Source organism: Cimex lectularius, unplaced genomic scaffold (genome assembly GCF_000648675.2).
Source record: "Cimex lectularius strain Harlan isolate CLEC.00 unplaced genomic scaffold, Clec_2.1 scaffold28, whole genome shotgun sequence".
Classification (NCBI taxonomy): Eukaryota; Metazoa; Arthropoda; class Insecta; order Hemiptera; family Cimicidae; genus Cimex; species Cimex lectularius.
Window position 1 is genome coordinate 1,079,897 of NW_019392712.1, and position 25,959 is coordinate 1,105,855.

A 25,959-nucleotide genomic window follows, 5' to 3' on the forward strand; every position below is an offset into this window, starting at 1 on the left:
TTTTCATTTATATGCTGAACTTAAATCAACCCCCCCGTTTACCGTCTTGTCAAAAAAAGTAATACTAAACACAAATAGTGCAGTTTGAACATACGGAAATTGGATTGTGAATATGCCATTTGCCTTACGTTACGAAATTACACCAATAACGACAGACAACATTAGCGATTTGAAAGGCATTGAAAAGTGATTAGAGTTTGAAAATTGATTCGACTTTTTAATCTCGTCGCGTTAACACTATGAATAACACATTTTCATGTGCTAAAACCGATACGGCTACGACTTTATTGTATTATTTATGGATAAGTGGGATTTACAAGAAACGATTCCGTTGAAAATGAGGAAAATGTTTTCTAATCGTGTGGATTGCATATAGTTTGTTTGTTCTTTTTGAATAAAATGAAATGAAAAGCCAACTGCTAAGGTTTGCTCCCCGATCCTGTTAACAATCCTTTCTGATAATCTATTGGACATTTAAATCAACGCGGTTAATTAAAATCGGGTCCTTAATTTCAATTGGCCCCTGCGTTAAAAGCAATCCTGTGGAATCCAGTCTCACGCTTGTTGAAGTACTAAACTTAAATCTAAAGTTTTCAAATATTGTCAAATTAATTATTTGAAACGTAAAATCAAAGTTTAATGTTAAGATGATAAAGTAATTCCTGTCATACGGGATGGCTTAACGTAAAACTACCGTTTGGATGTCACGACGACGACTTTATACATTTTTTCATGTTTTTATTATTTAAAATTTAATAGGATAAGCGGAGTTTCCCGCGACACCCCGACGGTGGACATGACCTCTGCCGTTTCGAACACTCTTTAAAAAAATAAATAATTGTTGTGTAATACTTTCAACTAATTTTTTAAATTGTTTTTTCACCTTTTTCAGTAAAAGATGTGCTCATCTTCCCGAGACAGTCTGAAGGCACTTTTTTACCATCTTTATTTATTTTATAAAACCTCGATTACATTTTTAATTTACCTGAACCATTAGGGAAATGCCCACAATCCCCTGTGATTTGTGTTGAGCCTCCGTCATATTATGGTACAGCTCCGCGTTGAATCCGTACAGCTGAATCTGAAAATGAAGACACTTTGAAATATTTAAAACAAAAATCAATAATAAGAATGCACACAGACATACACAAATTAATTTTCCTATATATCGCTCTACATTGGTAATTCCTCACCTAGAAATTTATTTTCAAGAAATCGTAACACTATTATATCTCCATATATACAAACATATACAATTTAGCGCTTAAGGGAAGTATCATCCGTTCAGAATAAAGGATGCAATGCCCTGAAAGTGTCTCTTTCAGCTGAGGGAGTCCCAGTTGAAGGAAACCGCGTCCTCTTTTTCACTCGAACAATTTAGAATGAACGGTCTATTCATAACTGTTGTTATTTCTTCTCGACCGCGTTTCAGACACTACGAGATTTTACATCTCTTCTGTTTCGGCTTTCAAAATTTGGGGGCCCGATGTTGCCCTAGATGATTTTTTTATCGTTAGAATGATCGATGTAACTTTTAACGTAAACGTTCACTTGTACGAGAGTCTTAAGGAAAAATGAATCTGATAAATATATCGATATGATTTCAAACGTAGGGAATTATTTTATTGAAAGTTTTATTTATCCGTTGTTCAATTTTATATGAAAGAAGGCTTCGGGTCCCTCGCTTTGAACAATCTATACACCACGCGGTTAGAAAACCGCGAAAATCATCAAAAACAGTCTGCCCTCCAGTGTACATCAACAACAAGAGATACCTACTTCCATTCATGTCAAATACTGACGTAGATGTCTGTACCTAGACAGCAAACTGACGTCGAATCCCCACCAAGGCTTAAGAGGCAATAACTTAACAGAAGACTTTCCACGAACGAAATATGACTTGAACAACACTAAGCTAACATAAGACTTTACAGCAACCACTTTGGACATACTGGGTTCTGCCGAGCCATCCAAAGTCCAGCGCGCCCAATCCTTTCAATAAAATGTCCTCAGATAAACTGTCAATGCTCCTTACTACGTCACTAAACTCACTATCCACAACGACCTCAAAATTATTTTTGTCAACGAACTGATCAGTTCCCGACACTAAAAGATTAACACCCACCTCTCGATCCGTCCTAACCCTACTGCTTGAGCTCTCTCTAATTTCCATCCCGAGAACCCGACCATGTTTTTTGGAAATATTCAACTGTGGCTCATGCATGACCTTTCTATCAAAATTTTTCAGGATAAGTAACTTTGTTATATTCAATGAGAATCCCACATTTTTAATTGCCAATGAGATTCTAGAGCTTTTTTATGCCACTTTTGCTTACAGGAAAATTTTGATAGGATCGATCATTTCTGATTTAGGCCCGACGGCAAATGCGTGAGCGGGTATGCTTTTTGTAACAAGATGGCCCTTTCCGTTTATTTCGAAAGCGATTAGCATTAAAAAACAAACAATTTAAAGCAAAAGCTTACACCCTCGCGTGTTTTCCGTCCGGCATAACTCAGAAATGATCTATTTTATAAAAATTTTCTTTTCAGTAGAACTGTCATAAAATAAGCTCTAAAATCGAACTGTAGAATGTTAAATCAGAATAAAGATAGGGAATTCTGATTTAATATAACAAAGTTAGTTTCATTTCCCAGCTGTATGAGAAAGTTATGTTAAATCTGTTACCACCACGCAATTCTTAGCCAAAATTAACTTTGGGTTTGTATAATACCATTTTTTCCTAATGTTAATCATTTCCGAATTAAATGAATGGACTGTAGAAGTTGATACACCCTGTATATGACTGTATATTTCATTCTGTAGTTAGTACAAATGAGCTGATAGCGTTTTAAAATGTCGACTTAATTTTCATAAAAAGTAGAGTAAGTAACAGATCGAGACGCTCAAATAGCTTCAGGTTGAAAAATACGCGTGAAATATCAGTAGAAGTAAAAACAAGGAGAGGGCCGGCGATGACCTCAGCTGTCTGTTGGCCCCAAAACTTCCCACGCACATGTTGTTATTATTGTAGATGATACTCTGAAATTGGTCGTAATTGCGCGTATTTTCATTTATATGCTGAACTTAAATCAATCAATACAAAAATTGAATCTGCCATTACTTTCAGTATAAAAATCAAAATACATATTGTTGTGTAAAAATAAAATTTAGTTCTTCAGATAATTTTTTCGTAGAAAATTACTCAATTATTAGAGATTTGTCCAAAAATAACTTAGTAAAAATACTAATTTAATTTTGATGTTCCATTCCATAAAATTTAGCATTGCTTTTTAAGTAGTATAATAAACAAGAAAGGACTCATTTTTTCTTAATGTCGGATTAGAAGTTTCATAAAAAAATTAACTAGTTGTTGTATTGTTTGACTCATTGCGATCTTTACAGTACTCAATAATTTGCCGATTTCCTTAATTTCTTCTAAGGCTGTTAAAAAATATTTTTGTCTATTTAATTTGCAGATGTGAAGTAAGAAATCGAATTTATTGTGAAGGCGGCCGAAGATAAGGATATGATTAGGAGAAGAAGGTGATGTCTAAAGGGCCGAGGAAAGGGCAGGACCGAGATATTTCATTACACATTCGATGAATCTGGGCTCCGCGGGCCATCCTTTTATTATGTGTACTCCATATATCTATATCTATATATAAAAATCCTTTCTTTTCTTCCCATATTTTTTTCCATCCCTCCCTTATATCGGGTCTCACTTTTTCTCGAAGGCCTCGGGCCACAATAACCACGGAAGCGACATTTTATTGATGCACTCCGTGAGATTAGGACGAGCTAACCAACCAGAACCTAACGTCCGCATTTTTTGAGCCCCCGGAGCGAGACCGGCTTTTCTCTTATCCTCTCTTACTCATCTATACCTCGTATTTTACCTAATTCCCTGACCTTGCAAATGCCCTCTGCCTCGTTTTAAAATTTGAACTGCTCAATTGGAAAAAAGAGATAACCCTTTAATTTAATTATACAAGCGTACTAAGGGGAAAACTACGATCTTCGCACTTTAAATTTTAACACTGTCATTCTAACCACGGGCAGATATTCGACATGGGTCTATTTAAATTTATAGAATTTGCTATAAACAAAATCCGAGACAATGTCACATAGAGGCCATGAAAATCAATTTCAGGGCGTTGTGGACATGCATCCTCCCTTGAGATGGAATAATGCTTCTCGGGGGTCTTTTTTGATGTCGAACCGATCAAGTCTGACACCTGGGTTTGATCTGGAACTCAAGCGCATCCTTCCCTCTGCATACTTCCTCATGGTTAAATCTTACCTGGCCGATGGGTATTTTGAATATGGGTTGGATTTTGATAAAAGAGTCGGTGAATGCAACTAAAATGACCAAAATGTTTGGTACAAATATTTGGTAATGAACAAGCTGATAAACTGGCCAAAGGAGGGTTTTACAAGACCTAAAACCAGAATCTACAATTGAGATACCAAGATCAAACAGACTACTCTATACAAAGCACACAGAGCGACTACTCTCAGAATAGGTCCATACAAAGCAATACGAGATATATATTTAAAAAAAATTAACTAACACATTATATGCTGCTAAACAGGGTAGTGATACGGTTATAGACCTGTTTTCTGGCATTTACGACACATTTATATACATAATAAGGGTATATACAATGATGACCCAAATTATCCCCTATATTATCTAAGAAACTGCTCAATGGAGACAACCTAAAAATGACCTGTGTAAAAGATTACAGTAATGTCAACCCATGACCTAACATTTCTTAAGAGACAGATCGAGTCGATTGAACTAAACTAAAGGAAAAATACAATAAACCAGAAAGCTGGAGTGCTTGGGTAATGTAAAACTCCCGCTTCCTAACGGCCCATCATAATCATCATAAGTCCGTGGTGTAACATTAAAATAAAGAAATGAAATGCCTTAACAACAGGCATACAATCATTGTTTACCGAAGAGTTTTCCCACCAAGAGACGTCCAATTTGAAATGGAAAAAGTTTAAAATGAAATGGAAAATATCAAATAAAAAGTTTAATATGGTTTAATATTAGAAAAGTGTAATTTAGTTTGTTGATAGTTTAAATCAGTTTAAAAAAAGGTCAATTCCACCAAAAAAGAGGTTGAATTAGGTTTATGACAAGGTTATATAAATTTTTATAGAGTTTACTAAAACGCCTTAATAAATTTAGTCAATTACCAAATGGTAATCTCAATATACTTTATCAGATTATCCAGGAATTTAATTGTCGTTTGGTGATTTTATGTTGGTCAGAATTAAAATTTATAGATAAAAACACAGGGTGAAAGGTCTGGATATCTGTATCGCCACAATCAGGCCGGCTCAGAAGAAACGTACAAGAATTTTAAGTAAATGATAATTTTGTTTGCTTTAATCTAAGCTTAATGTGATACTTATCCCTAACGATAGCGATATAATCAGGGAATGGTCGGCAGTTAAACGATTTCCTTCTATTAGACGGTCCTTTCACCCCATTTCTACCTATTATTAACTGGTCGATTATGGAATATTTATCTTTTTTATGGAACCAAATTTTTAACTAATAGGACGTATAAAAAACGTCTCTTTAATTTATACAGACAATAACTAATTTGTAAAATAGCTAACTAAGCTTTTGTGATTCCTCACCTCGCTCCATAAAGGATAAATAAATATGAAGGTTTCTTAACAAAATTTATTTATATTAAGATTGAGAAAAAAATCTTAATGGATCAACATGTGAAATTATTAAAACCGAAAAGAAATTGGCCGTTGACCAACGTACGGCGTTGGTTACCATGCAAAACCCATGCATTTCACTTTGTTAGTGCATGGGGGGAAACTAGTTCCCAGCCCATTTGTTGACTTTGGAGACCGCTTTGGCTAATGCCACAGATACTAGTGTAAGCATCCACGACAAAGAGAAGCAACAATGAGGGCTGAGTGAGATTAGTGTCTTATCTTACTGGAGCAATTCAATCCATTTATTTGCAAGGGTTGGTTGAACAACAGCCTACATTTATGTTCAGCTATAGTCATGTTGTCTAAACTGCGAAAGTTCAACCAACATTCTCACCATTCTTCATTCTATGACATGGTTCACGTATCCAGCTGGCCAGGTTAACACTAACAGGATATAGCGAAATTTGAAAGGACACGAGTCTAAACACCTCTGCACTCGACCTATTCTGCTTCGACTTTGTCGATCATCATGTCTTGCAATTGCAGATCGATGGGTCTCCCGTTTGACCACACACGTGGCATCGACCGAACTAGCTCTATAACCTCTAAGTCGTAACAGCTTGTAATATATCCTCTTCATGACAAAAACATGCATACCAAAAAGGCAAATCCACAGAGGCTGGCCTAATTAAATTAGTACGGCTATAAATAAATCATTGGTGTAAACAACAAAAATTGGATGTGCCAGAAATTTTAGTTTAAAAATATTTGTTAAACCGGGCCTATCTATAAATCAACCCCCATATCCGTTGAATCCTATTGAACTAAAAAATAAAAAAAATAAAAATTACGGACGAGTTGTTAGATCAAAAAATAATCCAAGAAAGTTATTCACCTTGGGCTTCACCTTGTTTTCTAATTCCAAAAAAATCCAATCCGGAAAATAAAAGATTAGTTGTAAATTATAAAAAAAAATTAACGAAAGAATTAAATTTACAGCATGGCCATTACCCAGCATAGAACACATATTCTGCCATATTACGCTAGATACTTTACGATTATAGATTTATCAAACGCTTTCCACCAAATACCATTAGTAAAGCAATCTAGATGTTACACAGCATTTAAAACTCCGTATGGACATTATCAATATAACAGAATACGATTTGGTATAAGTTTAGGAGAACAAACCCTTACACTATTTAGAAAAAAGTTTTGCCCATATAAAATATGAATTTCTATGGAATTTTCTTGATGATATCATTATATATTCAAAAGATCAACAACAGAATAAACAACATATAGAACAAGCCATGCAAATATTGCAAAATAATGGATTAACTGTAAACCCCGAAAAGATGAAAATAATGCAAACATCAGTATCGTTCTTGGGCCATCAATTATCATTCAATTCTATAAAAACAGATCCAGAGAGAATATCTGCTTTACAAAAGTTAGAAACTCCGACGACATTAAAACAAGTTTTAGCGTTTTTAGGGTTATGTGGATTTTTGCGCGGTATATTACAAAATTTTCAGAAATAGCGGCACCACTACATAATTTAAAAAAAAAGTAATGCGGAGTAAGTTTGGACTTACGAATGCCAACAGGCATTTGATTCTTTAAAAAAATGTTTAACCTCTCCACCCTTATTAACAGTTCCCGATTTTTCTAAAGAATTTTTACTTTATACTGACGCGTCCAATGCATCTATAGGTAGTTTATCAGCACAAAAAGATAACGATAATGGGGTACAGCCGATTGCATTTTATTCGAAAAAATTAACAAATTGTGAAAAAAATTATACAACATACAAGAAAAAATTGTACGCAGTATTATTAAGCTTTAGGCATTTTAAACATTATTTAAAAAACAAACCTTTTAAATTATACTCTGATTGTAATGGATTAGCGATGTTTCTAAAGGGAAATAGATCAAAGATCACATCCAACCCAGCAATTAGATGGATTTCTGAGTTGGATTCTTATTCTTTTGAAGCAAGGCATGTTAAAGGAAAAAATAATTCGGTGGCAGATTATTTGTCGAGATTTCAAGAAGCGGATCAACATTTCGTTGACGATAATAATGAAAATGAAAATAACAACAAAAACAACATTCTTGAAGACCTTACCTTATTTACCTCTCCATTACAATCCCTACCCAAATTATTCGAAAACTTCCCGCAATTACAAAAAGAAGACAAAAACATAGCCGATAGATTACAAAGTAAAGATCCATCATTAAAAATTATATACTATTTAGTATATTACATTCCTCACAACAAAAATAACGAAAAAAAATTAATAGAACCACAATCTTTGCAAGCGGCTTTGTTTGAATATTATCATAATAGTACATATGGGGCACATTTTGGCTTTAAAAAAACCTTGTCAAAAATAAAAAAGTTGTTTACCTACAAGAATATGAATAATGATATCAAACAGAGAGTTAGACTATGCCAAACATGTAAAAAAATTAAACCTAATAACCTACCTTTTCCAAAATATTTACATTACACTCCAGCCACTAGCATATTTGAAATAATATATATCGATTTCATTGGTCCATTACCTTCATCCTATGGAAACAAATATATATTTTTAATCGTAGATTCATTTAGTAAATTCGTACTGGCGATACTCTGCAGAAATATTAAAACAGAAACGGCTTTGCGAATTTTAAAATATCATGTTTTCATGCATTATGGTTGACCAACATATATTGTTTCAGACAGACAATCATGTTTTCGAGCAAAAACGTACAAAAATGCTTTGTTTACACTAGGAATAACATATATTCTCAATATATCTTATTACCCGCAAGCGAATCTAGCCGAGAGGTATATATCAGGGATAAAGAAGGAAATCAGAATTTCTGAAGATTTATTCTGAAGATCAAAAACATTGGGAAAAAATTTATTTCTGTTTATTATGGCTTTAAGTTCGGCACCCAGTGAAACAACTAAAACTTCACCTGCGTTAATATTTTTAGGAAGGGAAATACAACACCCAATAACATTGAAATTTAACAGTGAACAAGAAATGAAACAATTAACACCATCTGAACTTGAGTCCTTGTGAAAAACTACATTGCAAAATTTAAAAGCTATATACAAAAAAAATTTCCAAAATGCAACAAAGGAAAACATTACCATCTTTACAAATTGGCGATCTGGTATATTATAAAACATATATACTATCAAACAAGCAAAAAAAGAAAATTCAAACATCACTTTTCAGTAATCAGTTTTCAGGCCCTTATAAGATAATAAATTTTTTAAATAAAATTTCATACTTAATTCAGTTGATATCTGATCCGAAAATTATAATCCATGCTCATTTGACGCAATTAAAATATTCTTCCTTAAATAAAAAATAAATAGATAAATAACATAAATAGATATTTTTTTGCTAATGGATATAATCTAATGGAACTTCTACAACGTCTGATGTTACAATGTCCTTAACAACGAAGCAACAAATGTTTCATCGCCTGAACCATCATCATCCCATATACTGGCCATGTACTTCTGAAACTCCTCAATTACCGACATCAAGTAAAGATAACCCATCTTGACAACCTTCAGCATCCAGTGAGGCTTCTTCGCCAATCTACAACGTCGGAGGTTAGAATGTCATCAACTACCGAAACTACAAGTGTCCCATCACCTGAACTATTGTCATCCCATATCCTAGTTATGGTACTTTGGAAGCTCCTCGATTACCAACGTCGACTAAAGATAACTCATCATCACAACCTTCAACATCCATCGAGGCTTCTTGACCAACTCTGCTTACTCCTGAATCACCAACATCAAGGGAAAATCATACTCAACAGCTATCCGGCTTGGACATCACCACTCTTACATGTCAAGGAATTTCTTTTTTTCTTCATTTTTTTTTCTTTGTATGCGGGGGGAATTTTTATGGCGGCGAACATTCAAATTGTCGCCAAACCCCTACTGCTAGAATATCCCATCGTTCATTGCGAGACAATTGGAAAAGGAAGAGGCTCTATGAGGAATGGTGGAGGAGTCGGGTTTCGAGCGAGAAACGGAAAGGACGAAAGAAGTTGCCTGTGAGAGTCTGCGCAAACCAGAAAACAAGAAGTGTCTAATTTATTTTTTTTATATCGTATGTACGATTTATACATTTTTCAAAAAATTATATGAGCTCGTAATTTTGGCCATAGGAGAATTAGTTTATATTTTTATTATTTTATTTTGTATATAAACAAAGGTTGAATTTTCTTAAAATAATTAAATATATTGGACTTTATAAGTAGGAAAGTATTTGTTTATTTTTTTAATTATAGGAAAGTATTTGTTTATTTTTTTAATTATAGGAAAGTATTTGTTTATTTTCTTTTTAATAATAGAAAGAATTGTTTAATAAATAGGTTTATAGTGGAATTTATTTTATTTAATTTACCCTAACATTACAGGTGGATAAAGAAATATCGCTCTGCTTCTTCATGGACATAGAGGGAGCTTTCCATAACACCTTGTATAAAGCCATTGGAACGGCTGAGCAAGGGAAAGGTACAGGCCCTCTGACTACCAGCAATTCTAAGAAGCAAAATAAGCGCAGAACTTGATCATCAAACTTTCAAATAGCAGCTACCCAAACATGCCCCCAAGGAGGGGTACTATCTTACTCCTATAGTAAAGGGAAATTCGATGATATTCTGTTAAATCAGTTGCTTCACTTAAATATTGTTGGAAGACGGTTGAGGAAATGGATTTAAACTTGAACCCTAAAACAACATATCTCAAACATTTTACAGGAAGAAGGAAGCTAAATCTAAAAGCACCCACTTTTAATGATGAAGCCTTAACTTCCCCCAAAATACTTAGGTATAACCCTTGACCAAAGGTACAGATGGTGTAAACACATAGGCAATATTCTGCACAAAGCCAAGGCTCTCGTAAGCATTAGCCTAAGATTATACAGCAAAAACTGGAGATATACCCTAGGATGGCGTATTGGTTATACATCACAACGGTCAGACAACTGGTCTCATATGGAACTCTAGTAAGGTGGCCAAAAACACTGAGCACGTGGCACAGAAAAAGCTGCAAAGTCTACAAAGACTAGCTCAATATAACGACCTTCCGTACAAAAGGTACTTTTGAGAATGTCAATAGACTCATGAGAAAGTAGGGAATAAAGCCAGTTCTAAGGAGTAACAACCACAAAATTCTGTAAATGAATAAAATAAATTAGGTTGCTATAATGGTACCTAACAAAATCAGAGAAAAACTAAATTCTGGTAATATATAATAAAGACCTTTGTAAGCAAGGTAGCCCCAGGTTTCAGGAAAGGACCCGAATATGGAACACAGATGGACCAAAGATGGAACTGCAAGTATATATAGGAGTAATACGACTAACTCCAATCATTTTCCAAGCTGAGGTTCATGAACTACAACTCTGTTCACAGGAGTTATAGCATAAAGCACAAAAACGGCTTGAGAAAGAAAAACACAAGCCCTGGACAAAAGCCCTAGATATGTGGCAAGCTAACAGATAGATCTCTACAAAAAGAAGGCGAAGGAACTCAGCAGGCAGAATTTGAGGAAAATTACAGGCCTCTACACCGGCCTCTGCAGTCTTAACTACCACCTAAGGTTGGGCAAAGCAGAGAAAGAAAATGCCAAACTGTCAGGAAGAACAAGCGACATCGGCACATGACCTTTATGAATGGGAAGCATTCGCTCTTGAAAAAAACAAAAAAACAAAATAAAATGGCAGGATTCAGCCAAAGTTATAGACCCTGCTCACGGCCTATTCTGCTTTGACTTTATCGATCATCAAGTCTTGCACGAGAACTCGCTCCGTCAGCTTATTACTTGTTCTGATCCACATACCAACTTTTTCGTGGATATATTTAACAATTTTTTTGTTGCAAGAGTTTTTTGACTGCAATCCAGAGTGGAGATTCACGTGGGATGGAACGTTTTGTTGAAAGATAGATAATGAGTATCTACAGTAGCATACAGAAGGACTATATCTATATTTTCATTTCAATTTGATTTTCGATTAAATAAATACGAAAATACACATTTGTATTAAAAATATTGTGAGATTTTTCCGTGTTGTCTGCGGGCTGATGAGCCTGTAATTTTGTCGTTACTAATTATTTTGGTCAGGCTATTCTCGCTCGTCTGTTGGTTTTTAAATCTGTTGGTGGACAAAAAGACCAAAATGGTTTGTAACAATCAAATTATAGGTTAAAATATATAACTGAAGTTTAATACTCAAAGGTCGGGGTTTAGTTAAAATCGTGACTAACACAAGCTCACAACCGCCACATTAATGGAAGCTTTCATATTTCATTTCAATGAGGATCATTGAATTGACAGGAAACAAAATTTATAGGTGTCAAGTATAATTAAAGAAAGTATAATGTTAGAATGGCAAGAGAAGGCTTCTTTATGTTTCTGGCTAAATTCTACAAAAATCGCCATCGAGTGAATATTGATCAGTTCCTTTTTTATCTTCCCGGTAGCTCTGAATGAGTTATCCCCCAGGATTTGCACAGAGGGTGAAGATCGTTTGAATTTATCAAACTGGGAAGATTGCGAGAAGCGAGGGTATTAATTGCCGTTTCGGCGTAAGTCGACAAGTCTTATGTGTTCAGCGGTACAGCATCCACTTCACTCCGGCGGCATTAATTCAGCGTTATTGATTCGCAATAAATCAAGGGGCCGTCTTCGCTACTCGCTTTCTCACCCTTTCCCCCTCCGGTACCTCCTTTACCCATTATCTGGGCACACACTAAATTGTGTCTACATTCCTCCAGAGGCAAGGAAGATCTATCGTAACCTAATATCACATCCATTAAACCCGTTATATGGCTAATAAACGCGTAAATCTCAAAAGGAATAAATCAAGTTCGTTTTGTAATATTAATTGTTATTCCGCTAGGTAACCTAATTGCAAGCGAGTAATATACCCGTGATAGAAGGTGTTAAAAAGACATCGACCAAATTTGGCATTGGGTTCTGTAGTACTACTCGATGGACTTGCGTATTTTTTGTTACTAGTTCGTCCTCCATTCTCTCCGGAACTAGAAGTATGGATAAAACTCCAAAGGCGTGACAGTTGGGCATTTATGGATGTTTCTAGACGGCAGACTCTCCTGGCATCAACACATAAGAGGTTTCCGTTTGCCGGCAAACTAAGGTCAACAATTTATCACAGTTTTTCTCCCATTGTATTCCTTATAATTTCTTTATGTTCTCAGGGTTCCCTCAATTGTAGATAAAATAACACAAATAAAGAACACGTGCACAAAAACATAACAGGTCTGGTTAGCATTCACTTTACCCAAGAGTACTCGGTATTTTCCTAGGAGTAATTAGGGATAAGCACCTCCATTCTCACTAATAAATTGTATTTACTCATTCATTCACACTACTCAATAGTACATGATATTTTTCGAGGTAATTGGGGATAAGCCCTTCCATTCACTCTAAATAAATTACATAGATAAAATAACACAAATAAAGAACACGTGCACAAAAACATAACAGGTCTGGTTAGCATTCACTTTACCCCAGAGTACTTGATGTTCCTCGGTGTAATTGGGTATACAAATTTTACTTTTTCGCGTCTCTAGTTAGGTAAAATTGTAAATGAAAGGTAAATCCATTAATATTTAAGAGTACAAAAAAAGAAAATGATTTTCTAAAATTCTTAATGGACTCATGTAGAGTCGGATAACAATGTTATTTTAATACATCCGAGATGGAATGTCAATCCGGCATCCTTCAGCCGGTAAATTATTTTTCAAGGTATTCTGTCGGATTGGATGAACTGGAAGAGGAGAGCAGATAAGGTGGGAAGGGGATAGAGTGTAACCAGGGGAGGCAGACCGCTTCGATAGGGATTTACCGGAGTAAAAACCGCATGTCACCGCCACCCAGTCTGGCAGGGGAAAAAGGCATCCCAAGCGGCCACTTTTTAAAGGCAAATTTTTTTTCGCTGCTTTCTTCCGTTACAAGTCGTCGGTGTCATTTTTGTTGGATGGCGCATCGGTGAACGTTCCGGAGTCTGGCGTTTAGCGGCTCGATGATTTACGCCGTCGGAAAATTCTTCTCATGTTGAGGGGGGCAACTCGAACTACAGAATAGAAAAGCTCATAAATTATTGAGTATTAACTGCTCCCGTAAATCAATCTTCTGGTGCGTTAACCGAGACCAACGATGTATTGAAATAAACGTTAATTAAGTCGTTAATTAGGTTATACTCAATGAAAATAAAGAGAGTTTAGTCACAGTGCGAGACGTTCGCGAGAATAACATTATTAACTTTGGTTAATTGTCGAGACAATTTTGAAATTGAAACAAAAGGAACAATGAAAACCGGTTTACATTTGCTTTAATTTTGTTTTGTAAACCACTACACGGCGTTCTTTTCGGTTGGAAGGTCATTAAACTCAAGATTAAACTTCTTCCAATTGGTGAACCGTTGGAAGGTCTTTAATCAGCAATCGGGTGCGCCTTTCCAGTTTTTCTGCACTTTTCAAAACCCATCTAAAAGCTTGTAAAGAAAGGTGTTCGCATCGATAAATCAGACAGTTTAATGCAAGAATATTTGAGTTTAAAAAGTTGGGGCAAATTTAAACAATTTTTTTTCCAGGATAGGTTTATCGATATTCTCGTTATTTATAACAAGTATTTCAAAGCTATAATTACATTTGCGTAGGCGTTCTTTCGTCAGCGCGTGTGTTTTTTGCCTAAATTGATAGGGTTGTTGGCTAAAACAAAGTGTAGTTATTTATATAAAAAGTTTATTTAAACTTTTTTATAGCATTTAAAATATTTTTTATAGTATTCGATTTATATTGGTGTTTTAATTAAAATTGAAGTAAGCGTTTGAAACAGTTATATTTTTTTTATGAGGGTTCCCAGGTCATATAAACCCTCAGGGTGCCGGTGGTTTTTTTTTTTTTTTGCCAATTTGTAAGTATGTCGGGTTCGAATGCAGGGCCTTCCAAGCCAGGACCTTTACCTTACAGTGACGTGTCAACGTCCAAACCGTTGCGGCCACCGACGCCCCGAAACAGTTATATTTACAAAAAGTGAAAAAAGTGAAAATAGGTCAAACAAAATAAGGTTTAACTATTACATTGAGGAGGTCTTGCGTGAGGATTCCACGTCAGACTTCTAAGTACAGTCCTAAGTATTTTACTTGTGTAGATGTCGGTAGTTGTTTGTTCTTAACGTATAAACTTGGGCAATGCTGTTGTTTAGCCTGAACGTGGTGGCTTAGGTAAGATTGAGGTTAGAAGATAACATTGAAGTATAGTCCGCTTAGGTTATAAGGATGGTATTGAGATGTATCGGCAGATAAGCATTATAAATTGGAAGGCAGTATAGGATGGGATCAAAAATGTTCCCTTGTGGGACGCCGGCCTAGATCGGACTACCTTCCGAAAACACGTCTCACTCTGAAGCAGCTGTCATTTATATAGGATTTTAGGATTTGGTTAAGGAGTGGGTGGGAAATGCTTTAGTTGGAAGAGGCACCAGACCCTATCAAAAGCTTGGGCCATGTCTGCACCAGAGCAGTGCTCTCTGTTCTCTAAAGCCGAGTAAATAGTGGCAACAACCCTAAAACATTGCTGAATCGTGGAATGATGAGGGCGGAAACCAAAACGGTGTGAAGGAAGAACATTATCTAAATCTAGGATGGATATTGGGCCAATATGATAAACGCACCAAAAGCCTAGGCCATATACAGGAATGCACCAAAAACATACTCCTTGTTCTCTAAAGGGGAGGAATTTGTGCCAATAAATTGAGAAAAGTATAAATGAAGTCTTTTAGGAGGATCTACGGAAGAGGTACATACTGACAGTATAAAAACTGTCGAAAGCTCGGCGAAAACCGAAAGGAAACGGGGAAGTTTTCTCTGTGTTTGACCTCTTCCGTAGATCCTCCGAAAAGTCTTCATGTTTCCAGCAGGTCGATAATCTAGCTCATCGTTAAAATTATAAATATTGAGTGTGTGAAGATTTTGATTGGCCAGATAAATAGGATAGCACATTCTAATATTAAAAACAACATGGAAGTATCTAATTGCGGATTTAGAGCGGTATGTATTTGAAAGGGACGTTTTTAATACGCTTAAAAATGAAGTAAGGTCGTAGACTATTTCAATAAAAGGTTGACAATGGGAATGTTACGCACATTTTAAAATAAACGGTTGACGTGGTCCGAACTCGGTTATTATAAAGTCTGTTGTCAGTTACAGGAATTTAAAGTAACATATTATAGCCTGTCACGGACGTTAATTGTTAGGTATGATCAATATGTGCCTCTGGTTGATCACTCGACAGATATTCTGTCGGGATTTCGTGTCATCATTCACACCTTAAAAACTGTGCCTACAGGAGGGCTTTGTTTCTTTATGCAAAAATCATCCATCTCAACCATCAAAGCCGCTGGTGTCAATCAAAAATATAATAGGAAACAATTGAAGTAATATTCCACCGCTGAGTAATATAATGTCACCGTGGCTTTTCTCCATTTAGGATTCCAAGTCGCCTATGCACGCACTGATGTCGATACTTCCAATGTAGAAATTCCAAAGAGAACGATCTCATTTTTTATTCGAGTACTTTTTTTCTATCATATGAAGAACATTTAGAATTACAAAATCAATAAAATATCATTGGTTTTGAGAATTGGAGGTCAAATAAAAATATCATATTTGTAGAAATCATTGAGCCATTTGCCTATTAACAAAAATAAATATTTTCCTCACCAATTTTTTTTCTCTGTCGTCTTTCGTTGTTTCTAATATTATTTATTATTCTCATCTGTCTTTTATTATCTTATTTTATGATTCGCAACATAAAGAAAAATAAATAAATATTGCAATGTGCGACTTTATGCAGAAAAGTTGTATTTCTAAACTGTCCTTCTCTACAATCGATTCGGCACCGACAGCGTTCAAAGGATTCCTCCTCCTTAGGGAAATGAATCACTTTTACAATGTTCAAGCACACATATTTGGTTTCTCGTTTTATTTAAATAAAATATTTCATATGATGTATGATTTATAACGGTTTCTTTTGACGTAAAGACTGTTTTGTAATTATTTAAAATCCACAACAAGGTATTGGTTGGTTTTTCTATAATCTATTGTGTAGGAACAGAGAAAGCATAGTTTTCTAATCACCCATTCTTCCATGTAGCGCTATCACTATTTGTTTTGTGAAAAAAAATTGGATCTGTTTTAATCATCCTTTAAAGCCCTTGAATACTACATTTTATAGCATTAAAAAAATGACATTTTTAAGTGAATTAGGGGCAATTATGTTTTCTTCCATATTCAGGTTAAAAATTTACAACACCTCTAGGTTTGTTCTTCATCGTTATGACAACCGTTGAAAAGATGACCATCGCTCGATTTGTTTTGTTTACCTAAACGAATAAACAGGATTGTATTGCATAAGATGAAATATATAAAAAGTTCCAAAAACCAACAAAGTGTTTTCAGTAAAGCATACTAAATTAGCCCAATGGGTCGTAGGAGCTGGGAAAAAACATATTTTAAGAAACTTAAGCTTTTTTATTTGTTAGATATAATATTCTGACATTATTCTGCTTACATGTAATGTTTTTATATATAAGTCGGTTTTTTTAACCTCGGATGAGAAAATAAAAAGGAATGTATTATAAATAAGACGAAATATATAAAACGTTACAAAGAGCAATAGAGGCTTTTAGTAAAGTCTGATAAAAAATTGTAAAACAGAGGAAATTTGGATTCCATTTAAGAAATCTCTTAAGCCTATAAATACGAATTTTTATAGCAAACAAAAATGGACTTTTTTGGATGGGATCCGCATGGGGCAATTCTTTTTGCCTGCGATGTGCATTTTCCACTTAACATTTAATTGGCTTTTACAAAAATAAAAAACTATTACAAAATTTAGAAAGCTGAATATTTTTTCTATTAGACATTAGGCATGAATAGATTGAATTTCAAGTTAAGTTAAAAAAAAGGATGGAATAAGCAAATACCCATCAAAAAAAAAAAAAAAAAAAAAAAAAAAAAACAACCGGAGATATGTAATTAAATGTTTTAATTTTTAATATCTCCGGTTCTAATTTTTCCACGCAGGACTTATTTTTGGAATTAAATGCAATATGTACGCTTCTAAACCTAATACTTAAGTTTCCTGTAGATCTGTTCGATTTAAAGTTATAACTATTTTTGTGATTTTCGAAAAAACAGGATCGAAAAGTCGCAAAAAAATCGCTGCCATTTGGAAGGCGAAAAATTCGAAAATATGCTGCAATAAAGTACATCGAAAAACAATTTAAAAAAATATACACGGAACAATCCGGATCTGTTTTGATCCCTCTTTAAAGCCCTTAAATTCGAATTCTCATTTAAAAAGAATGCATTTTTGAGCTGGATAAACAGGGTGCATTTTTTTCTCCGTTGTCCGGCGTTCCCCTTATCATTTCGTAGCCTGTTATTTTTTCTTTAAATAATTTAAAAATTCAATTTAGGTTAACACTTAAGTAACCTGTAGATCTGCTGAGTCGATTCATAGAGAGGCAGAAGTTGGCCAAAAAATTTATTTTTGAAAAAAGAAAAAAATCAATCCGAATTCGTTTTAAGCACTCTTTAGAGCTGTGTTATATATGAATATGATGATATGATTTTTTTTTATAGAAAACTACAAGTTGACATTTTTGGACTAGATTAGCAGGGTGCAATTTTTTTCCGACGTCCGTCGTTCCACTTAAAAATTCTTAATTTCTCTGGATTTTATGAAAAATTAAAGTTATTAGAGCATTTAGAAAGCTGTACTTCTCTTCTTGTAGAGAATTTCAAACAATGTATAGATTAAATGCGACTACAAGTTGGAATAAATGGATTAAAAAACCTCACACACACATTTTATTGCATATTTCCCGTACTATGTTTTCGAAGTTTTTACGGATACCAAATGTGTGCTATTACATGTATACATAAATTTCTAAACCATTTCTTAAGTTTTCTTTAGATGTGACTCGTCAATTTCAAGTTATCACTAGACTTATTATTTTGGAACAACAATCGCTCGCATTTGGCATGCAAAGTCGACAAGACACTTCCAATAAGAAAGGCCAAAAAATTTGAAAAAAGACAGAATTCGTATTCGTTTTAAGTACCCTTTCTACCTTTTAAGTAGGAATTTTTACAGCAAGCAAAAACACGGACATTTTTGTGCTGGATAAGCAGTGGACAATTTTTTTCCATATTGTCCGGCGTATGTTATTACAACCGTTGGAAAGCTGCAATTATATTTTTTCCGCCTCTATCTTCTAATAGAAAAGACTTAACCTAGGTTACCAAGAAGACCGTGAAATGAATTGCAGCAATGACAGTCAAACAGTCAGACAGACATAAATATACCGTGTGAAAAAAGGATAGACTCGAGCGAAGTGAATCATCATCTAAAAAATTGTACGATCTCAATACTTTTTTGTAGTTTATTTATTTATTTATTTTAGTTTATTTTTTTTAAGAGGGTTCGCAACAGGAGAGGTCATATAAACCCTCAGGGTGCCGATGTTTTTGAAAAAAATCCCATTTGTAAGTATGTCGGTTTCGAATGGAGGGCCGCTGGATTTGAACCCGGGACCTTTACCTTACAGTGATGAGCGCCGTGTCAAAGACAAAAAAAAACATGATTTTATTAAATATTCTGCTTTAAGCAGCAATTATTTTTGTAATGTAAACAATTATAATTTTATAAAAACAATGTTTAAATAAAATGTCTGTACTAGTTGTCATTATTCGTTGTTCCTTTCAAGGCAATGCGGTTCCGCAGTGTTTATTCTTTCTTTGGCCAACATCTTGCCTGAAAAAGGCTCATTAAAAAAAAAGATCAAAATATAGCCAAAGGCGGAACGACTCGTTTTGTAACAGGATGGAGTGGAAAGGGCAGAAAAAAAAGATAGGACTCCTATTTCTTCAGGGAGGATTACCGGCCCATTTCACCCCGTCTTTACGGTCTCATTTTAATTTTGATTATAGTCCCCTGAAGCGAGCAACCATTCCAACCAATGTAAATCACCTTGTTAATCGAAGTGGCAATATATTTTTATTTTACCACATGTTTAATTATCAATGTAATAAACGCATATGCACTCAATGACACAAAAACCTAGATATTCTTATTTTGTTGTTTATTTCACATTTATTTCACATTTGTTGTTTATTTCAGGCTATATGTATTTTTATCTTTATATTAATTACAACACGCTTATTTTAATTTAAACCATATTCACCGAAATCAGAAATTCATGAGTATTAATAAAAATGATTTTACAATGATGTTTGAAAGAAATCTCACCAAAACACAGGAAAATATTTAGTGATAGATTAAAATGTACCTAACAATTTATTGCCTTAGTCTTCCTTTTCATAACGCTTATCAACTCCTCTGGCCACACAGACGGCCTTAAGCTCCTAAGCATCGAGTCCGGATTTCTTTTTGTGAAACATAATCTCATTCTTCAACAAGAGCGGTTTGAAGCTGCTCAACGCTTGCTGAAGGCAGCGAGCGATGTTTAACATTTTTTTTCCATATGTGTTCTACAGGATTCTGTCATGAGGTGTTGGCCAATTCATTGTGTTAATCCCTACATCCGCCCAATAATGGGTGAGAACTTGAGCTACGTGAGGTCGAGTATCATTATCATGCAGTTCCCAATAAATAGAGCGGATGGGCCACTGCTTTCAGAAAGACTTGCATAATATACCATAGTCACTCAACGATCCATTCTGTATAGTAATCAGTTCGGTACGGGCATGGACGTTGATTCTACTCCATACCATGACTGTGTTTGTAAAGGCTGTTACTAACGCATAGCACTTGAAATGAAGCGTTCCCCACATGTTCACCAGAAGCCTTCGGATGACTGTTTTAGAGCTTAGCCTCACATTACGGACGGTTTGTAGTTGACTACCTATCAAGGGTTAAGTGTTAAATGACGGTCCGCCAGTGAGGTATTAGAGAGTCTATCAATTAAGTTTAGACGCCGTATTTCTTATTCCTCCGAGAGGACAGGGCAAACGGTAGAGGGGGCAGTGTGTGTGTGCAAGCCGACTCTTTCGGTTGAGCTTCCACATTTGCAGATCTGCGGCAACCAGCAGCGTACAGAGGTATGCCCAAGACTTTGACATTTGTACCTTTAATCTATCGAAGGCCATCCTTATTTCGTCAGGACATTTAGGGGTCATAAGTAAGGACCAAACTCGCCAAACGAATAAGCCCATTCCTTTGGCTGTTCATCCTTCTCACCTCCATCACCCTCTAGCCCGCGAGATCTTCCTTAATGGCTAGAAGGCCTCATGGACCTGTTCGGGATGTCACGGCGTGTCACGACACGACGAAATATATTCAACCTCCATTGAGGCCACAGAGACCTAATGGCCAGCCAGCGTCGTGATACCTATGATTACCTCGATTCCTTTCTTGCTTCCCATCACTAGAATTAGTTTGATGTAGACGTGAAATTACCCTCCTTCCGTGCAATTATCTCAAAATCTCAGTAAGTGTGGTGATACTAAACACGCCGAGTCCCTGTGACACGTCTCCTCCTATTTTTTGTCATTTTTTGTTTCTTCGTATTTTCAGCTATTCTTTCTTTCTTCTCTTCTGGGAGGGTGCATAGGAGATGTTGGGACATGCGGCTCCAACATCACCGCTTTCTCACCCTTAGGTGAGCCAGTGTCCGCTCTTTTCCTTTTTGAGGACGTGACTCGTTTTGTCGGGTCTTAAGTACTTGTCCATGCTCTGTGTTCCTATCACCAACAGCGGTGCCACCGTCTACGTATTGGAGGGCTGCTGACTTACAGAGTTCGTGGTGGCCTTCATCACGGACTCCGCCGGCATCAGGCCTTCCGGATGTACTTCCTCCATTTATGGGTTTGTAACATTGATTTTTTTCAGCTACGGGTAGTGTTAATCCCCGCAGCTTAGCCAGCCGGTGGGACTGCCAGCTTAGGGTGCGCTGGCACAGCCCTCACTGCTCGCTTCGCCCAACGGCTACTGGTCTGGGAATTTTGCCCAGACTGCGAGAGCGGGAGGGAGATAAAGCATTGTAAATGGTTTTTATACACATCCTTTCAATGCATAAGAAAGGGTGGGGTTCCCAAAACTTACAAAATAAAGTCTAAAATGGACACATGCAACAAAGCAATGCGAAAAAAGAGTAGAGAAAAGTTATTAATATTACGTTTACTTTTGAAGTAAACTATTAATTTTATACCTAGTTGTTATGCTTGGTTAATGGAAAATAAAAAAATACAATAAATTCAAGTATATAAATAATTTTTTTTGTCTTTGATTGCATCTTTTCCCTGTCCTAGTAGGTTTTTTAAATAATTTTCTTATTTGACGTACTCAATAATCATTTCTACCCACAATATTATTTCACACTTACAAATTTGGAGATATTAAATTTTTTAGCGTTTTTTTCTTTTTTGAGTATTCGATTTATATTGGTGTTTTAATTAAAGTTGAAGTAAGCGTTTGAAACAGTTATATTAATTTTTTTGCGAGGGTTCCCAACGGCAGAGGTAATATCAACCCTCGGGGTGCCGGTGTTTTTGAAAAAAAGCCCATTTGTAAGTATGTCGGGATCGAGTGCAAGGCCGCTGGATTCGAACACGGGACCTTTACCTTACAGTGATGAGCGCGGTGTCAACGCTAAACCGTTGCGGCCACCGATGCCTCCAGTTTAACACGCTTGAATATAGAAACGTTCGAAAAAATTGTCTCTGCTATTATAACTGTTTTCATGTAAATTGTGATTGTCGTGATTTAAAAGGACATGTCAAACATGATTGCTTTGATCATGTTAGTTATTAGTTGAGGTATTTGTAACTTAATAGATATGATACACAATCTTAGATAAATGAAACGTTGATTTTTTGATATTTTCCACGAGGAAGATTAATTTGTAGCTTCCATACCGGAAAACGGTTAATAAATTGAAATTTGGATCCTTTTCCCCAACAACCGTAACTGTCAAATTAAAGATCGCGTTTTTTTATTTTTTTCTGTCTTTCTAAAGCCGTTTGATTGCCATTGGTGAGAGGAGCCAAGTTTGCAAACTCGGTAACGTCTACTTGTGAAGGCTCTATTATAGACGTTGTGGATGTTGTTTAGAATATCTAATCCCGAGTTGTCTCCGAGAGGCTTAACTTTTTTCACCGCTTCCTTTCTCAAAGACGTTTCTCCGAAGAAATAAGACGACAGTTGTTGCCAGACTTGGCCCAACAAGACTTTACACATTTATAAAGTTTCTAACATTGTTTCACTTTGTACCTCACTTTTAGCACCTTTTCTTCAATTTTCTTTCCTACACTCGTTCCCCAGTGTCAATAAAACGGCCAAGAGCAAAATCCAACATAACGTAAGTAGTTCAATGTTTTACTCTGAAATCTGGGCTACCACCTGCCTACTACGTAAATTCATAAATAAAATGCAATAACAATTTATAAGATAATGAAAGATTGAGTTAATAACTCATAAAATAGTTTGGATCTACATAAACATACAATGTATCTCATACTTCCTTGAAATACCAAAAAATTGTGATTGGTTTCTCATTAATTTACAGTCTACACTTCTAAAAATGATATTTTTATAAACTACATCTTTTTATTTTATTTTGGAATCTAACCATTAATCTCATATTTTCTCTTATACAATTTTACATATGTATTCAGTAGTTAGGAAAACTAGTGAACCTTCGGAAAATATTCACTTGAGGTCATCAGGCGTGAAGCACTTTGGTTAAATTTTGAGGGCGGTTAGAAAATTTTTTCAGGAAGAATAACTTGTTTTAAAAGATTTGTTAATTATAAAAATTACATTTAATTGTATTTCTTTTTATTGCAATTGTAACTTTGTTTTATTTTCAGAACTTTCAGTTAACCCAGGGTTCAATAATTCTTTGGTTATTCCAAAACTTCTGGAGAAGACTACTTTTTGTAGAGCTAATTAGTTGTTTAATTAATTAATTGATTGTCTAAATTTGGATTAAATGATTAATTGATTTTCTAAAGATTATAATATTATCTGTATTGAATAATTAGAATGGTGAAGTAAAATTCGAAGCAACACATTTCCTGTCTTCTTTGGACGCTCGAGAATCTCCTGCAAAGAAAGGCTCAAGAAATACAAGATGATGAAGAAAGAGGGTAGTAGCTGCCAAGGGGAAGAAAGTCCACGAAGAGCCCTCGGAGGAGGTTTGTAAATAGCCGGTGGTAGCAACAAGGTGTCACTAGTCAGTCAGTAATTGAGTAGTCAGTAAGTCAGCAGTTGAGATGAGTTGACATTTGACAGCTGGTCACGTGTCAGTTACAGTTCAGTCAAGAGTCTTCAGTCAAGATCTCCCCGTGGAACAGCTCGGTGCCTATATCACTGTGCCTCACAGGAACTCTCTAGTACCTACCTTGCAATCCTGCACTTGCTGAGGAAACCAGCCTTCTGCTGATTATGCAGGATGCAACTCCAGCTTTTCATCTGCTGAAAGTAGTTGGGTAACATCCATGGCCGATAGGACAAGAGGGACAACCTCCACACTAGTTATTTGTTTCTATTGGACAGACTCCAACGATAGTTCGCTGTATTTCCTTATTTTTCAAGGAACTTAGACCCTATTTTATCAGGACAGCGATATACTTTGTACTTCTTCTTATTGTGGCAGATAATATATCGGGCCTATTATAAACAACAGATATATCTGTGTGTAAAATATATGACCGTTCTGCTCCAATACCGCCTGAGGGTAGTTATGGTAATAGGGTTACACTTCATGCAGTAAGCCCAAACCTTTAACCAGTGATAAATATATAATCTTTGCGGCCCTCTTGTGCTTCTTCAGGTATTCATTAGCAGCCATTATTGTAAGCCCAGACAGAACTTGCTGGACCGTCTCCGGGTACTTGCCACAGACCCTGCAGGCACCGCCAGACATTTGGGCCCACTATTATTCTTTTTAAATAAACACTCGTGGGAACCACCTGGTTTCGAAGAGCCACCATGAACCCCCTTTTATTATTGTTAAAGGTAGATATGCTGATGATGTTAGTGACATAGCTAGTAGTTGATAAAAAAAATGGCTAAACTCTAATGAAGACCCGCTCGGGTTTTGCCATAGGTCTGAATAAAAAGAAAAGTGAATTTCATTGGAAATGATTTCAAATCAATACCCGACGGATGAAGAGTTTTACATATATACAGACGGATCGGTAGATAAACGAACAACTGGTGTAGTCTTGGAAGAAGCTGTACCCCAACTCGAGCGACAAATTTTAAAGATTAAATTACTGCAGTGGAGAAATTAGCAGACTGCTTCGGGTAGCCAAAGAATAAAATAGTTCAGTATTTACAACCCTAACCGGTGAAAATGCCAAAATAAATAATAGAAAGAGGAATGTGAGCTCATTTATGAAGCTTGAATAGACAGTGGCGTGCCATTCAATTCCAAGTCACAGTGGTGCCATTGCGAAACCGGTAGCTTCCAACCACCTCTAAATGGCTGAAAGGGAACTAAAAGCAGCTGTGCTTTAAAGAATAAGAAAGAAAATCAGAACAGTTAGAAGAAAACAAAATCCCTTCTACCCTCTCAAGGAGGGATTTCAAATCAAAGTCACCGTGGACAGCAGGGCACTGGGGCTCTCCAGAGGAAGTTGACATAAAATTGGAGTTATGGATCACCATACCCGTCCTGTGATACCGTCTTGGCCTTTCATTTACTGCACCTAACCCGTATTCGGCTCTTTACAGTTTGGTGGCTGATTTTTATATGTTCTCTGCTTTTTTATTTTTGACGGAAGCTTTTTATTTGCGTGTATGAATGACGGTCGCATCTCTCTCACTCCTGGCGAGCTCTTGGTTTGCATCCAGGATGGGCCTCGCGGCGTCCTGTGATACCAAGATAATGAAAGCTGAATAAATATTGGTGTGTCATTAGATCTAATGTTGAGGTATTAAAGATCAAAACTACATTGGGCTACTCCCCGAGGAATATCGAGTACTCTGGGGGAGTGAATGTGACCAGACTTTTATGTTAGTATTGTATGTTGTTTATATTTTACTCTGTTGGAATTAATGTAATTTAAGCACGAAAGGAAGGGGTTATTTAGCCTGCCCCGAGGAATATCGAGTACTCTGGGGTGAGTGTGTGACGTCTGGAGAGTAAAAGTAAGTTATTAGCGCGAATGGAGTGGGTT

General features: G+C 35.8%; 1 protein-coding gene across 1 annotated transcript in view; it reads right to left on the minus strand.

Moving 5' to 3' along the window:
- LOC106669211 (carbonic anhydrase-related protein 10) overlaps positions 1-25,959 on the minus strand; it is a 494,173-nt gene that overhangs the window by 68,455 nt on the left and 399,759 nt on the right. Inside the window, exon 5 of the mRNA XM_014398528.2 lies at positions 986-1,081. Within this exon, the coding sequence (XP_014254014.1) occupies positions 986-1,081 (96 nt within the window). The remainder of the gene's footprint in view (positions 1-985; positions 1,082-25,959) is intronic.